The sequence below is a fragment of the Aspergillus mulundensis genome, assembly GCF_003369625.1.
Source record: "Aspergillus mulundensis strain DSM 5745 chromosome Unknown scaffold_5, whole genome shotgun sequence".
NCBI classification, from domain to species: Eukaryota; Fungi; Ascomycota; class Eurotiomycetes; order Eurotiales; family Aspergillaceae; genus Aspergillus; species Aspergillus mulundensis.
In genome coordinates, this window is record NW_020797893.1 from 723,559 (window position 1) to 738,909 (window position 15,351).

A 15,351-nucleotide genomic window follows, 5' to 3' on the forward strand; every position below is an offset into this window, starting at 1 on the left:
ACCTCCAGTTCAGCTAGCCTCCCTTAGCCCCGTCCCTAGCTAATCAAACTAAACAATAGCGATCGGTAAACGGTGTCTTTCATCCATGCTTTGATCTGATCCCGATCCTTCGATCCTCCGGCGTCCCCGTCAAAGAAGTCAAGCCTAGAACCCACCCGGATCTCGATCGTCGCCTAATATTTCTTCAGCCTGGGAGCCAAATTGTCAATCTGGAAAGTTCTTAACTGTAACCGGCAACCCGGGACGACGGGGCCCTGACAGCAAGTCTAGTCTGGCCTCGCCGCCTCGCCTGGACCACTTGGACACTGACGGACTTTTCCATCGGAAATGAAAGGCAGACCCTGCGCCTGTGTTAGCCTGTAACTGTTAGGCAACTTAGGCTCTGATCTCCATGCTGTGGGACTGAGCCTGTACCTGATGTGTCCTAGTGTCCCCACCATACACTTGCATCGACTAAGTTAGTTAAATCTGTATGTAGGTCACTTTCTCTCTTTCCGACGATTAATTTGCTTTCGCGAACTGCATGGCCGAGGCTATTCGAGCGGAGATTTCAATCCGAACTGTCCGAATGCAATAGCCTTGTCCATCACTTGATAGCCCACTGTCGGGGATTCTTTTCCCTAGTCTAATCTGTTACTGATACAGTGATACTGGCCCGCTGGCGAATCAACCATGTGTTCGTTGTTTGCTACCAGCGCCATGCATACATATCATATGCAGGGGCTCGGGGTACCGGTACTTTGGGGGTTCGCATTGATGTTGTGAACACGAATATGCACTCCCACAGACTCGAGGGAAACTCTGGATAATTCATCCAGCATTGCAGTGAAGGTGAAGACTGAGAAGTCTGAGATCTTGTCTCAGGTTTGCGAACATAGACTCCGTATACTTACTTCTGTGGGGTTTGAGGATGACTGTTGGGCGTTGATCAGCATTCTGGAACAATTCCTGAGACAGCGCTAGAGTTGGGCTCCCAGATCGGGGGGCTTGACGATGTCCTGTGTCTACCTACTCGCTGCTAGTGACTTTAGCGGTATAGCACACAGTGTGCAAACTAATGGTGGTGCTTCAATGCAGATCATCTCTTTACTGAATAGCACTCCATAGCAACGACCCCTCAATATGACACGACCAACGCGGAAAAGCCCAGCAAACATTCGCCTATCCGTATCCCGTCCGTCTTCCCTTTTCTCTAAGCATACGGATACATACCCCAAGCTACTGGCATTGAACTGGAGGCCATCAATGGATTCTCCACAGGACAACCACTCTACGTGACGAACTTTTGCGAACCCGGCCATTCCCCTCAGATACCTCGTAAGCTCCGTATGCTACTCAACCGTGCCAACGGACCATATGTACGTCCACGAGAATTGAACTCGCAGGAAGCCTCAGTCGAACTGGTGTTCATGACATCTCCAATGCCATCTAGATTCTTCGGTGCCATGCATATGCACGGCGTACTCCGCTCCGATTTACGACCCAGGGGGATGGATGTGTCATGCCCATGGCCCATGGCAAGCAGGGATAGTGCATGCCCACGAGATTGTTGGTTGCGCCACCATGCTTCAGCACGCAGGCCATAAGCGACGCTTTAGGCTCCAGGGCTAACATTCGGAAGCTCGGAAATGAAAAATAGTCGAGGATCATAGTGCATCATTGTTGTATTGTCGCTGCTTACATGTCATGTTGCTGTGCCCGTTGATAGTCGTGAGATCGTTGGGATTGGATTCCTGTGAGCATCTTCGGCACATGGTTCGGTACCTAGGTAGGGGCTCGCTGTTGCCGGCATTTTGTTGTTTTTCGACTGTCAATGCCATATGGTTTGACGGGGATATAGGTGGGTGGTGCAGAGGGCACCGACTTCCGGGCCATGGATGAACTAGAGTACTTCAGAATGAAAATAAATACCTGTCTAGCTAGTCATAATCGAACACTATCATGTACATCAACATCACAGAGCACCAAGCTCCTTCAGCTTGGAGATCAAGCCGTCGACATCCTCGACCTTGCCGCCACCCTGGCGAGCAGGAGGCTCTGTAACAAGTCAGTATTCGGACCATACCTAATCAAAGGCGCGTGAAACTCACCCGTAACCTTCAAAGTCTTCAACCGCCTCTTGTCCTCTACACCAAGATCCGCCAGCGTCTTTTTCTCCAGAGGCTTCTTCTTCGCCTTCATGATGTTCGGCAGACTCGCGTACCGCGGCTCGTTCAGTCGCAGATCAGTCGTGATAATCATCGGCAGCTTCGCCTTGAGCGTCTCAACACCACCGTCAACCTCGTGCGTTACCTCAACAGTCCCCGCCTCGTCCTTGATCTCCACCTTGCTCGCCTGCGTCGCCTGCGGCCAGCCCAGAAGTCCTGCAAGCATCTGACCCGTCTGTCCCTGGTCTCCGTCAATGGCCTGCTTTCCGAGCAGCACCAAGTTGATGTTCTCCTTCTCGACAACAGCGCGCAGTGTCTTGGCGACAGTCAAGGGTTCCAGGCCGCCGTCGTTGCTGTCGGGGACGTCGATGTGGAACGCGCGGTCGGCGCCCATGGCCATCGCTGTGCGGAGGGTGTCGGCGCATTTCGGGCCACCGGCAGAGAGGGCAAGGATGTTTTCGACCTTCAGGGGACCCTTGCGCTCACGGAGGCGGACGGCTTCTTCGACGGAGAGTTCATCGAAGGGATTGAGCGAGTGCTTGACGCCGGCGGTTTCAACGCCGGTTTGTGTCTTATTGATTCGGGGTTTGATCTGTTTGAGTTAGTAGACGACTTGCAGATTAGTTGTCACAACAAGAAGAAGCCCTTGAAGTGCCAATGCACCACACATCTCGACGACCGCAGACAACAATTCGGGGACGGAAACTGCGCCGAGAACGGAGCTCCAAAGGCAAAACTCACAGCATAGTCGATCACCCGCTTGACGGGGACGAGAATCCGCAATCCGCTGGCCATGGTGAATATGTACTGTAAGAGATCCTCACGCGAAATGATATCTAGCAATCGACTCCTGAACTCCGTGCGGGGACTGTAGGTCTTGAAGGAGAATGGATCGGACAGTGGACGGTGACCTCGGACGGTGACCGGCAGAAACAGTCAGCGGCCCGCCCGAGTCAACTCTCCGCCCTCAGGTGCACTCGTTCGCTTCCAAGGTTGTCCCGCAGCCGAGGTTATGCAGGTGGGAGCCTTCACCAGCCGCAAATAGCCGTCTCGCCAGTGACATGCCAATGCATGTTGATTGCTGTATTTCATTCCTGCTATGAGACAAGATGACTGCACTATTATTCTATTATTCTATCTAGATCTTCACGCGACCGGCTTTTTGGGTATATGCAGGTGCCAGCCTACTATCTATCTATAAAGGAACCTTCTATCTACCACGTTTCTTGTTTATATCTCGCTGTCTTTTCCATCCCGACCAGATAATCTTCAGCTTCTCGCCGGCTGAACCGTTGTGTTCCAGCCTCGTTCCCGAACTGGAATGCCTCTGTCAAAGCCTCCCTGACAGCTTGTGGCATTCGTCCGGAAGAGCCACAAACAAACACGGCGCCGCCCTTGTCGTGCAGGAGGTTGAAGACCAGGCTCGAGTTCTCCCGGATGACGTCTTGCACATAAACCTTCTGCTTCTGGTCCCTTGAAAATGCCGTCAGGACTTTGAGTTTGATCAGGTCACTCAGTTGCTGCCACTCGTCTTTAAAAAAGAAGTCTGCGGCCCGGTTACGACCACCGTAGACGAGGATAGTGGGCTCGATTGGCGGATCCACGCCCGGGTTCTCTTCTTGATAGGACTTGACTATAGCAGCCTTCTCCCAGAGCATGGACCGTAAAGGCGCAACACCCGTGCCGGGCCCGATCAGCATCGTTGGTCCAACTAGTTGGCCGACAGACGAGTTGAGGCCGCCTCGTTGCAGCTGGACTCGGAGGGTGCTCCCAGGTCGGAGGTTTGAAATGTATTTCGTGCAGACACCCTCTCTTATCTTCTTGATCACGGTTCGGTACTTGACGATGGCGATCAAGAGCTCGAACCTTGCACCACCATCTGGCGTTCGCTTCAGCTCTCCGCCACTGGCAATGCTGAATTGCCTTCCTCGGAAGATGGGGAAAGCCGATGTTGCATGCTGCCACGGGATCTTGACGGTATCAAATTCGTGCAGGATCTCGAGAATGCTACGCCTGGGGCGTGTGGTGTAGTCCCAGAACTCGTCAAGATATTCTGGATTGGTGAACTCCAGAAGTCGCTCCTTGTGCATCTCATATGTTGTATAGTGTGCTATAGCTCCGAAGAATGACCGGCGAGGGATTGCTCTGATATCTAGATAGTTTATCAGTAGCTCTCGCAGAGTCAATCTGGAGTGAGATTCAAGGTTGTGGATTGGCGGAGTTGGTAATTCGTTCGTGGATCGAGTGCTATCCCTAGGGACTAGAGAGACAAGCTGGTCCGCTTGCTCCTGCCAACCCATCATCTCAATGAGACTCTGGACATCCTCAGGGGTGTTCTTTGGTGTGATGGCTATCACGTCTCCTGGAGCATATGAAACCGGGTCGGGAACCGTCAAAACCAAATGTCGCACGTCCTGCCAGTGTGTCTCCGGGGTCACACGTTCGTTCCGAGCAAGCGATGCTGTTAGGCTATTTTGGAGGGGCCGGTGATCATTGTCGAGGCGATATGTGTCCGGAAAGTCTCCGGGTACTGCTGCATTGCCCCCATTGTGGGAACTAGCTTCTTCCAAGGTCTCTAATTCCTCGTTTCGTAATTTCAGAACCCATTTTGGCGGCAATTGGACGTCGTCCGGTATCGGATCCTGCCCTTCAGGAAGGGGGTACTTCTCTAGCAAGTGCTTCCGGAACCCGGTCAGCCATGGAATAAATGTGCCCTCCAAGCTATAACCATATTAGCGCATGGCTCTGGAGTGGAGTGAAGTGCATACCCCTCAGGGTGTTGATGGTCCGCCTCTCCACCGGGGTGTATCTCCTCCGCGCCGAGCTGTAGTAACCTCTTATACAATTTCCGTGCAGCCCAATTGAACTTCGGATACGAGCTATCGCCCAGCCCAAACCATGTAAAGTTCACTCCGCTCAAGAAAGTCGGCGGTAGCTTTTTCAGAAGCAGCGATCTCCAGAATGTCCGGGCATTGGCCGGTAAATCTCCCTGGCCGGTCGTTGAGACGGCGAAGACGACAATCGTATACGATTTTAACGCTTCCTGAAGCAAGGCCGACGGGCATTAGCGTAGTTCGTATTGGACTACTGAGGTGAAAGGACAAACCGGCTTAACATGATTCAGTTCAGAAACCTGGGTCGTAAAATACAGACGCTCGGCTAAAGCGCCCACCTCGTCGGCGACATCCTGCGCATTGCCTGTTTCGGAGCCGTAGAGGACGAGAGCGGAGCGTCCTTGTGAGCCTGTGTCTGGACTCCCGCTCATTCTGGTTTGAGTTCCGGCTGCAAAGAAGCAGAAACCGAATAGAGTTGTTGTGCCTCGTGATCAAACTGAGTGTCTTGACTCTTGAGTTAAATTTGGTGCACTGCGGGGAAGACTCCGCTGATCGGAATGATATCATCCGTAGATCTGATATGCTTTTGATAAGGATTGTTTCAAGAAAAGGCATCTCTGTAAAGGCGTAAGATAGATAAATTTAGGCATTGATATAAATGTAAAGGTACTTTCGCAAGGCTGGCTTCAGAACTGCTGATCTCTGACCTGAGGGCCATTGCTGAAGCTCTTGCATCTAGCGATTATCATTCACGGCACAGGCTACATTCGGCCGGATTGTTTCAGCACATACTCCAGAGAGTTGATAGTGACGTCCGTGATTGTAAAGTAGCGTAGAGGAAGATGCGAGGCAGCGAGATTGAATATATTGGGTGTTTGCTTGCGAATGGCAGCGAAACCATGCCGATCTCTAAATAAAAGCGGCAGCGCATCGGGCCGAATTCGGAAAGAAGCTTCAAGCCCGAGCGGAGGTCGGGGTAGCAGAGCACCGGAGCACTCTACAACTAACCTTACTCCTCATTCCAAACCTATCCTCAACAAACACAACAATGCGCCAACGAATAACCTACATCCAGAAACCTTCCGCCCCCTTCCACCCCTCGCAAACAACACTCACCCACGACGCCCTATCCGTCGAATCTCTCGACGCAGCCCGCGAGGAACGCGTGACGTTTAGCTTTGACGAGCTGCCTAGTGAGGTGCGCAGCATACCATACCTCTGTTACTCCGTCGGGGTCATACCGTTGAGTCGGCTATTCCTTGGGTTGTGAGCTAATGTGCGGAATGTACACAGCTCTGGCAGGTCCTCCGGCAATGTCACCAGCTTCATATCCGGTGGGCGAGCGAGAAGGTGTATGAGGCTGTTTCGCCATTCTCGAGTCGAATAAGCCCTGGGTTACATGTTTTCTACTCGCCGGTTGATGCTGGGAAAGCGAAGGGGGATAACGAGGGGAGGTGAGTGGGTTTCAGTTGGTTGGGACGGCGCAGAGCATACAACATGCTAATGCGATCTGGGCAGAGAGCCAGTGTGCACCTTACTGAAGAAGGTATTCGATGATGGGTTGCGATGTGAGAGTCCTGAGGTATGTATTGCTTGCTGGGCAACTGCCTGATAAATACTGACGCTATCTATGTCCAGGAATCATTTATCACGCCTCCCATTCTGTCTACGCGCTTCGCTTCGACGGCGGGGTACCAATTCCATCAATTATTACCGTCTCCCGAGAACCTGGTCACATACATTCAGCACAAGTTTTGTCCGATGGATGATGATAAATGTCGGCAACGGGCGGCGTCGATACTGTCTGCCGATGCTGTGGATATCAACTATGATAGTATATCGCATGCGCTTACAATGAGCGGGTATTGGTCAGAAGCTCCAGGCGGACAAGGATGGACGGAGATAATTGGGAAGCATGAGGGCGGGACAGATAAAGTGGAGGTTGGACTTTTGGGGGCCGAGCAGGCGAGCGAGCCGGAAGAGATAAAGATGGGTGGGCTGTTGGCCGTTGTTGGGCAGGATGAGGAATTGAGTATGTTCTCAATATCCCCACGAAGTGTGTGTGACTGATCCGTTGTTAGAACCTACGTTGTTCTCGTTCCCGTCGCGACACCATCCGCTCCCTGAAGATGCAGTGTACTCGGTCTCATTCCCGACTCCGACCGGTATGCATCCTACCATGACCATTTCAATCTCTCGGGAAGCGCTCAATGAGCCCCCGGGACGCCCGGATGCGACCTGCGCACTGCATGCCTACCTCACCCTGCCGTCCACACTATTTGGCGACAAATACCAACTTTCGACCACCGACCCATTGTTTCTCAAATCTCACAACCTCGCTGCTCTGCGGGCAGTGGCGGGGGAGACGGATCTCGAAGCGCCAGACTGGTTTGTATCTCGCTGGGGTTCGAACTGGTTACTTGAACTAGCGAGTCCGTCGGAATCAAACCAGGTTGCGGAAGTCTGGAACGTCACAGTCCCCCTACACCTGCGATATCTGCCTCCGTCGGAATCAGGGTATCGCACCGCATCAGTACCCTGGCCTGTCGTCTTCTGGGCATGTACCGCAGAAGACGGCACGAAAATGGGAATGAACCCCTTTGATCGGGTGAATCTGGGATGGGAGGGACTGTTCGGCCCTCGGACCATGTTCTACCAACTACACCCTTCGCCTACTCGTGAAAATGGTGTTCTTATGGAAGGATTGGAGGTCCCCGTTCTCACGCTCAAGGAGAATGGCGGTGTTTTCGGAGGCCGGGCCATAGAACTAGGCACGGTTGCTGTCATTTCCCTTGGCTTTTTGTGGGTGTTATGGAGATTGGGCTTGGTGGCGCGGTCATCCGGGATCAGAGCCCAGCAGAAAAGAGACGCTGACAAGCGGAATAAAGCTGAGTAGGAGCCCTCATGCTTTGGCATGCCGTAATTTGAGCGTTCGGTGCTCGGTGTAATACCCTAGAATCATGATAGACAGCATAGCATGTGCCACTCAGAGATAAGGTACCCGGCAGTGAATATTTTGGGATTTCAAGAAGAAGTGGAGGTTAAGGCTGCCGGTTGTGCAGCGTCATACCGGCTCCATATCAAAATCCCGTAGACTGGGTATATCAACCAAAATGTCGCTCAGCCAGGAAAAACCAGGGTAATCCATAAGGGTGTGATCCGACTGCACCGCAGACTCTCGGATCGGCGTGTCTGTGGGAACAGATACAGACGGATTCAACTGCAAGACGTCCCTAAGCATCTGGATATCTTCCTCTTTTCGTCGCTGGTGCATCACAATCATCAGGTAAGCCGTGGTGTAGGCCTCGCGCATGACCTCTGTGTCATAAGCAGAGGCAACCTCGTGTAGCGCATGCATGGAATCACGCAGCATCGCCAGGGAGGCACGATTGTCGATAGCCAGTAATGTGCATACAACTTGGAAGGGTACATTCGCGATCTGGTGCCAAGGCGAGTTTACTGCAACAAGCTCGGAGACGGCTTTTAGGCCCTTGCCAGAAAGCGCTAGGACACGGTCAAGAAGATCTCCGGTGATGATGGAGTTAAGGGCGCGCAGGCGGCGGTATATGCAGAGCATTAGGTTGCATTGGACGAGGATGAGATGAGGCTGGGTGTAGATAATGTCAAGGACATCGGTTAGTGCGATTTCGAGATTCGAGACGTCCTGTGCTTCGTTTGGGTCCAAACTCTCGGAGACCGGGAGGAGGTTGAAGATGTCTGTTGTTGTTGCTGGGTCGGCCGTGAAGCCAGGGGTCGAGCCAAGTTGCCGTGGACTTGGTGGGAGAGAGGTTGCGCCTTGCAGGACGACGCGAGAGCGGCCGAGTTCAAAGGATATCCAGACGTTGAGATGACGGGCCATTGCGAAGAGGCGTCGGCGGGTTTCTGGGTTGCAGGATTCAGTTGTTGACGCTATATCAAGCGCTGTGTTGGATGAGGGCTCAATGTGCATGCCCGTTGCTTCGATGAGGTGCATGAGAGAGCAGCTTGCCATCCAGGCAGCATGGGCCGTAGCCGTCATGCGAAGATAGGCGACTCGTAACACCCAGCCCGTCACAGTTTCAACTGGAGAAAGTGGTTCAGACTGTAAGCTCTGCTCAAGGATCGACCGAGCAGACTCAATGAGCTGCAGTTCCATCGGCGTAGCTCGTCGGCGGGAGAATAAGCACCCAAAGGCTGCAACGCCACAGAGTACCGTATCATAAGGTCCGAAGCCCAGAGACTCGGAGGAGGCCGGCAGCCATCGCCTGCTTATTTGACGCAACAATGTCTCTCGATCGATAAAGGGATAACAGGGATCCACCCTCTCGAAGAAGATGTTAGCCAGGGATCGCATCTCGTCCTGGTTGATGATCTCCACCACGGGTCGTGACTTGACAGATGCCAGCGCCTGCGCCCACTCGGGGGTTGGATATCGCGCTCCAACGTTCCAGCCAAACAAATGCAGTTTTGGAGCGCCAGCCACGTCGTTCTTTGGATTGAGGCGTCTAGCGAACGCTGCGCCCGAATTCGCCTCGAGAGCTTTCAACAGGAGTCCGGCCAAAGCGGCCGGGTTTGTTTGTTGTTCTTGTTGCTGCCTTTTTGCCGCGAGATCATTCTGTACTGTTGCTGGGCTCAGCAGTGAGCTCCCCATTGACTGCGAGTGGAAGTGCCGAATGTCTTTCTTCTTGCGCGAGAGCAAGTCATAGTGACAAACGCTACCTGACTGCACACAGGTAGTGCAAGGCGATTCCCCTGAGCATTTGCGTTTTCTTGCCTGGCATGATTTACATGCCACTCTTGATCGTTTCCTACTCTGGTCTGCCATGGTCGGCGACTCTTCTCTCCGAACCGTGAGGTTAGGGCAGAATAATATAAAAGAAATGCACGATGGATGGAAAGTGGTCTTAGCACGTCACGTGTGGAGGTCCATCTACCCAATCAGGAAGGCGCTGCCGAGGCCGGGCGGCTCCCCATCTTATTATCAACTTGAACATGTCCCTTTCTGCTTCAATTGATATCTTCTAGATTTATCTCTGATCACGTCGAGCCTAATCTTACACCCACTATTTGGCCTTCCAATCTACAGGTCATCATACCGCCGCCCATCGGGACGATGCATCAGCTTTTTCAACTCATCCAAGTCCGGCATCCCAGCAGGTCCAGGCATATATTGCGGATTATCCCGATATGAGGTCCCGTTTGTCCACAGCTCATTCCTTCTCAGGGCGTCGGTGACTGAGCCTTGATCGATATATGTCCTAGCCTCCACCATTTGTCCCTCGTGCCATCGCGTCACCCAAACATTGACCACGTCAAAGGTGTCACCTGGCCAGGATCAGCATCAGCTTATGGAAACGCTTACACTGGTGGCCTGGTACCTGTATTGAGCAGTCCTTTGAACTGGATTTCCTGGACTGACCACCGGCTATTGCATCCACCATGAATCGCCTGTGGGTGAACTTCGAACTTCTCCGCATGCTCCGAGAAGCATACCGAGACTCTTCGGAGCGCATTGACATAAAAATGGAGCAGGTCGTGATAATGGCCCGCAACCGGGTGGTGGCCCATGACGTGGAAGTCGACGTCCTTGTGGACGTACGTGAAGAGCTTGCCCATGTCCTTTTCGAGCACTTTGAACACATCGTATATGTACATCTGACTCACGTATTTGCAGTCGGTGGAAGGGTTCTCGAACCGAAACCCTTCCCTTTTGGGATCTGGAGGGTTGTCGACAACTCCGTCACCATTACATCGACCATCTGGGTCGACTATTCCCGAGCCGTCGCAACCAGGGCCTTCAAGGGGCTCTTGGGCTTGTATGGAGGGTTGGTAGCTTGTCCAGAATGGTAAGACGGCGTAGCTGAGGGTGCTGATAAAGGCAACGCAGGCCAAGGTAGCCTGCAACTGATATTTCCAGATCATTGGTGTCAATCCGGACCAAAGACGTAACTACCATGAAAAAGGAGGTCTTTGTGAAAGATTGTACCAGGTTGGTTCATTATATGCATGGTCTTTGGTGCTCCCAGCTTCAAGGAATATCCCGACAGCATTGTGCGACTGAAAAATATGTTTGACCAACCAAAACACCCCGAAGCCGTAGAAAAGAACCGAGAGGCAACGAGCTTCGTTCCTCTATTCGAGCATCCTAGTCATCTCAGTTGTAGTAGAATAAGTGAAATAACATGCGGACTGGAGTAGACCGGCTGTGATGTCACAATTAACGGTCTCCCGCACGCAGAGTATATTATGAAAAGGATCGCTCGACGTCTCCGGTTCTTCAGAGTGGGAAAAAAGCCCTTTGCTGCGACATCGTCTCAGTAACCACCCCGTCATTGATAGCTTGATGCTATTCTTATTCGGATCTGAACAAAGGCATCCCGAGTCCCGACGACCGGTTCCAACAAAGCGATCGCAAGAAACTATTTGCAGGGCTCCGATAACGCTTTGATAGAAGGGCCAATCCAGCGCCTGTGATTTGTGGACGCAGCAGCCGGTCCCCACCACGAGGAGTCGGTGTAGTCATTCAGTGGCCCACAACCCAGAGCCGGCCCGACTGGAAAATCCTTTTAAGCCACGCCCCTCCAGATCTTGACCATCTTCTTCCCCAAATCTCGAGAACCACCACGCACAGTCGAAACCCCATGTCCTTCTAAACAACATCCACTCAAATCACCTTTCATATCAGTTTATAACTGGTAGCAAAAAAATCGCGTTCATGCCAGCGGCACCTTCCACCTTCACATCTCAGGTATGCTCGTGACTCCTTTCCCTGACGGACTCCGGCAGGTTCAATTCTCTACGAGAGGAATTGTGCTAATGTCTCCCAGGATTACATCTCGGATCACCTCTGGAAAGCCTCCGGAAACTTCTGAAAGCCCTTGCCCAACCGTCGATAACTACTTACGAAACCTCCCAATATTCTTAAAATGATGTTCAGCCGACTCTTCAAGGCGGTCCCCGCCAGGGCTCCAGCCTTCTCCTCCCCCTTGCCTATCTACCAGGCCCGCACCATGGCTACTGTTCGCAACTCGAGGCCTATCGAGCGAGCGACCTTCACGATCCGAGATGGTCCTATCTTCCACGGAAAGTCCTTCGGAGCCCGTACCAACATCTCCGGAGAGGCTGTCTTCACCACCTCTCTGGTCGGATACCCTGAATCCCTGACTGACCCCTCCTACCGGGGCCAGATCCTGGTTTTCACCCAGCCCTTGATTGGAAACTACGGTGTTCCCTCTACCGAGAGGGACCCGCACGGTCTTCTCAAGTACTTCGAGTCGCCCAACCTCCAGGCCGCTGGTGTGGTTGTTGCCGACGTTGCAGAGCAGTACTCTCACTGGACCGCTGTTCAGAGTCTCGGCGAATGGTGCGCTCGTGAGGGTGTTCCTGCTATCTCTGGCGTTGACACCCGTGCCATTGTCACCTACCTCCGTGAGCAGGGTTCCTCCCTTGCTCGTATCACTGTCGGTGAGGAGTACGATGCCGACCAGGATGAGGCCTTCACCGACCCCGAGCAGATTCACCTTGTTCGCCAGGTCAGCACCAAGTCGCCTTTCCATGTCAGCGCTGCCGACCCTCAGTGCCACGTTGCCGTCCTTGACTGCGGTGTCAAGGAGAACATCCTGCGCAGCCTCGTCAGCCGCGGAGCTAGCATCACGGTGTTCCCCTTCGACTACCCCATCCACAAGGTCGCTCACCACTTTGACGGTGTCTTCATCTCCAACGGCCCCGGTGACCCCACCCACTGCCAGGAGACCACCTACCACCTCCGCCGCCTGATGGAGACCTCTCAGGTCCCCGTCTTCGGTATCTGCTTGGGTCACCAGCTTCTGGCCCTTGCTGCTGGTGCTCGCACTGTCAAGCTCAAGTACGGTAACCGTGCTCACAACATCCCGGCTCTTGACCTCACCACTGGTCGCTGCCACATCACCAGCCAGAACCACGGTTACGCTGTGGATGCGTCTACCCTGCCTTCTGACTGGAAGCCCTACTTTGTGAACTTGAACGACTCCTCCAACGAGGGCATGATCCACAAGTCTCGTCCCATTTTCAGCACCCAGTTCCACCCCGAGGCTAAGGGCGGTCCTCTTGACTCCTCTTACCTTTTCGACATCTACATCGAGAGCGTCAAGAAGTACAAGCACAGCCAGCTGGCTTTCCACCCCAGCCGGGATACCATCCCCAGCCCTCTCTTGGTTGACTTGCTTCCCAAGGAGCGTGTCGGTGTTGCCCCTACCATTGGTATGCAGAACGTGGCTGCTGCTACCGCTGCTGCCGCCGTCGCTGCTTAGTCGGTGGATCTGGGAACTGTTTATATGGAGTCTGGTCATATCTTGGGTCTGGTTTATTGTTTGGGTCAATTCTCGTTTTTAAGTTCGCATATCCCCCAAATTGAACATATTTTCTTATATTATCTTTGAAGCAACCGTACCAAATTGAACATATTTTCTTTTATACCTCTTGAAGCATTCGTAAAAAGATTGGTATCTCTTAGTATACTTTGTTTCCTGCGATCGACCGCTGTAGTTTTATTTATTTTTAATCGCCGGCTCACTCCATCATCTACTTGGCAACAATCGAAACCACATCCTCATCAGCCACAACATGACTCAACCCCACCCGCTGTGGAACATGTCTAGCACTTGCACCCCAAACCAACGCATATTTAAACGTTTCCTTCAGTGTCCGATGAATCTGGTCACAGACATCCTCAATCGTCGAATCTCTTCGAACAATCAGCGCCTCGCTAAAGTCAGGCTCGATGCCCTTTCTGTTACCAATATTAGCATATCCGGGGCGCAGGAAAAAAGTTCAATGCCAAGGTGAACAGGCTGCGTACCGTTTTGTGTATACACGCATCAAGCGCAGTTCTTTCCAGATGCGGTCTACGACGTCTTGCACGGCGAGATCGAGCTCGCAGCTCATGACAGCTGTGTGGGGTTCGCGCGCGAGTTGGTCGAGGAATTCGATGCTCACGCTGTCGACTTTGTTGTAGACGTAGAGACTATGGGTTTGTTAGCTCTATACTGTACATGGATTACGGGAAACAAGCGCGAGGGGCGTGACTTTACGTACCAGGGGATGTATTTTCTGTGGTCCTTCATGATCACGTCGATGAAGTCGTCAATTGTAGCTGCGTTGATTGTTAGTGAAAGAGGGAAGTGGATTTGAAGGGAAATGAATAGCAGCAAACGCACCATATTCGTCACGGACTAGGACCTCGCAGTTGAGCATCTTGTAGTCTCGGAGGACGTTGTAGATCATCTTCTCGTCGAGGTATTTGGGTGGCGTCTGGAAGGTGATTTTCATGCCGCCTGCTTTCTTTGCTTTAAGGTAGATGTTTCTGGACTCTATTAGTGAAGCTCAGGTCATATTGGACATTGGCACGGGTGTGCTTACGGGGGCTCCTTGTTAAGCCGAATACCAACAGCATCCAATTCCGCCTCGAGGAGGGCCCGCTGTTCTGCCTTCTTAGTGGCGTCCAGGACCATCAATATCAGATCACTTGTCTGCCCAGACCTCAATCAGCACACGGCACTCTTTCAAGGCGCACATAGCGCAAATACACACCTTGGCAGCAGAAATAACCTGTCTCCCTCGCCCCTTACCCTCAGAGGCACCCTCGATGATACCAGGGAGATCAAGAATCTGGATCTCGGCGCCGCCATACTCCAGCACACCGGGGATAGCAGTGAGAGTAGTGAATGAGTAAGCGGCGGCCTCACTCTTCGTCTTGGTGATCTTGCTCAGGAAGGTTGATTTACCGACGGACGGGAATCCGACTAGAGCAACGCGCGCATCACCGCTCTTGCTGACGTCGAAGCCTGCGCCGCCGCCTCCAGAGCCTCCTGTGGGTTCGAGCAGTTGCGCTCTTAACCGGGCAAGTTTTCTAAGGAGTACGTTAGCTAGATGGCCTGGAAAATGTGGGGAACACGAGACTCACCCTTTGAGAAGACCAAGATGGTATTCTGGTTCCTGTTAGTTTACTGCTCTTTAATTCCTAAGAGAAGATGTCCGCACCTGTGGCCTTGTTCTCTATACTCGCGTTAGTTGCGGGGTTACTTTGAAATGGAAGCAAATTATGGAGAACTTACTCTGCGTCCTGCGCATCTCATCCTCAATCCTGTAGTAGTGGTAATCACATCAGTGGCCTATCCCTAAGCAAGGCCTTTCCGAGCACATACTCTTTGATCTTTTCCGTGATGTTCACCATCTTGCCGGTTAGAGAGCCCCGCGGACTCTGATATCGAACCTAGGAGACCCGTATACACCTGTTACAAAATCTCAGAGACCCCAAGAGACCGTAGAACAGCCTTAGAGGTAATCAGCACCGTTAGACTCAGTAAAATTGACTCTCTGGAATCACTATGCTGTCGGCGGAACCTCCGCAGCTT

At 52.6% G+C, this 15,351-nt stretch overlaps 7 protein-coding genes across 7 annotated transcripts; 2 read left to right on the plus strand and 5 right to left on the minus strand.

The window, feature by feature from the left end:
* Positions 1 to 1,954: 1,954 nt before the first annotated feature.
* On the minus strand, positions 1,955 to 2,942 carry DSM5745_05587 (electron transfer flavoprotein subunit beta/FixA family protein; the record flags this gene model as incomplete). The annotated part of the gene is made up of 3 exons (XM_026747603.1): positions 1,955 to 2,037; positions 2,091 to 2,739; positions 2,889 to 2,942. The coding sequence occupies 3 exons, from the start codon at positions 2,940 to 2,942 to the stop codon at positions 1,955 to 1,957; spliced, it is 786 nt and encodes a 261-aa protein (XP_026603435.1).
* Positions 2,943 to 3,361: 419 nt separating this feature from the next.
* tah18 (NAPDH-dependent diflavin reductase) lies at positions 3,362 to 5,412 on the minus strand (the record flags this gene model as incomplete). Its single annotated transcript, XM_026747604.1, has 3 exons — positions 3,362 to 4,868; positions 4,916 to 5,190; positions 5,254 to 5,412. 3 exons carry the CDS (start codon positions 5,410 to 5,412, stop codon positions 3,362 to 3,364), a joined length of 1,941 nt encoding a protein of 646 aa, XP_026603436.1.
* A 617-nt stretch (positions 5,413 to 6,029) lies between these two features.
* Positions 6,030 to 7,877, plus strand: DSM5745_05589 (uncharacterized protein; the record flags this gene model as incomplete). Its single annotated transcript, XM_026747605.1, has 5 exons — positions 6,030 to 6,179; positions 6,275 to 6,435; positions 6,500 to 6,563; positions 6,620 to 7,013; positions 7,063 to 7,877. 5 exons carry the CDS (start codon positions 6,030 to 6,032, stop codon positions 7,875 to 7,877), a joined length of 1,584 nt encoding a protein of 527 aa, XP_026603437.1.
* A 168-nt stretch (positions 7,878 to 8,045) lies between these two features.
* Positions 8,046 to 9,611, minus strand: DSM5745_05590 (putative C6 transcription factor; the record flags this gene model as incomplete). The annotated part of the gene is made up of 1 exon (XM_026747606.1): positions 8,046 to 9,611. One exon carries the CDS (start codon positions 9,609 to 9,611, stop codon positions 8,046 to 8,048), a length of 1,566 nt encoding a protein of 521 aa, XP_026603438.1.
* Positions 9,612 to 10,040: 429 nt separating this feature from the next.
* On the minus strand, positions 10,041 to 10,882 carry DSM5745_05591 (nuclear transport factor 2 family protein; the record flags this gene model as incomplete). Its single annotated transcript, XM_026747607.1, has 2 exons — positions 10,041 to 10,285; positions 10,339 to 10,882. 2 exons carry the CDS (start codon positions 10,880 to 10,882, stop codon positions 10,041 to 10,043), a joined length of 789 nt encoding a protein of 262 aa, XP_026603439.1.
* Positions 10,883 to 11,889: 1,007 nt separating this feature from the next.
* cpa1 (carbamoyl-phosphate synthase (glutamine-hydrolyzing) CPA1) lies at positions 11,890 to 13,248 on the plus strand (the record flags this gene model as incomplete). Its single annotated transcript, XM_026747608.1, has 1 exon — positions 11,890 to 13,248. One exon carries the CDS (start codon positions 11,890 to 11,892, stop codon positions 13,246 to 13,248), a length of 1,359 nt encoding a protein of 452 aa, XP_026603440.1.
* A 271-nt stretch (positions 13,249 to 13,519) lies between these two features.
* On the minus strand, positions 13,520 to 15,170 carry DSM5745_05593 (putative GTP binding protein (Gtp1); the record flags this gene model as incomplete). Its single annotated transcript, XM_026747609.1, has 10 exons — positions 13,520 to 13,727; positions 13,797 to 13,961; positions 14,033 to 14,090; positions 14,155 to 14,300; positions 14,357 to 14,466; positions 14,528 to 14,846; positions 14,901 to 14,925; positions 14,978 to 14,992; positions 15,052 to 15,080; positions 15,142 to 15,170. The coding sequence occupies 10 exons, from the start codon at positions 15,168 to 15,170 to the stop codon at positions 13,520 to 13,522; spliced, it is 1,104 nt and encodes a 367-aa protein (XP_026603441.1).
* Between the last annotated feature and the right edge of the window lie 181 nt (positions 15,171 to 15,351).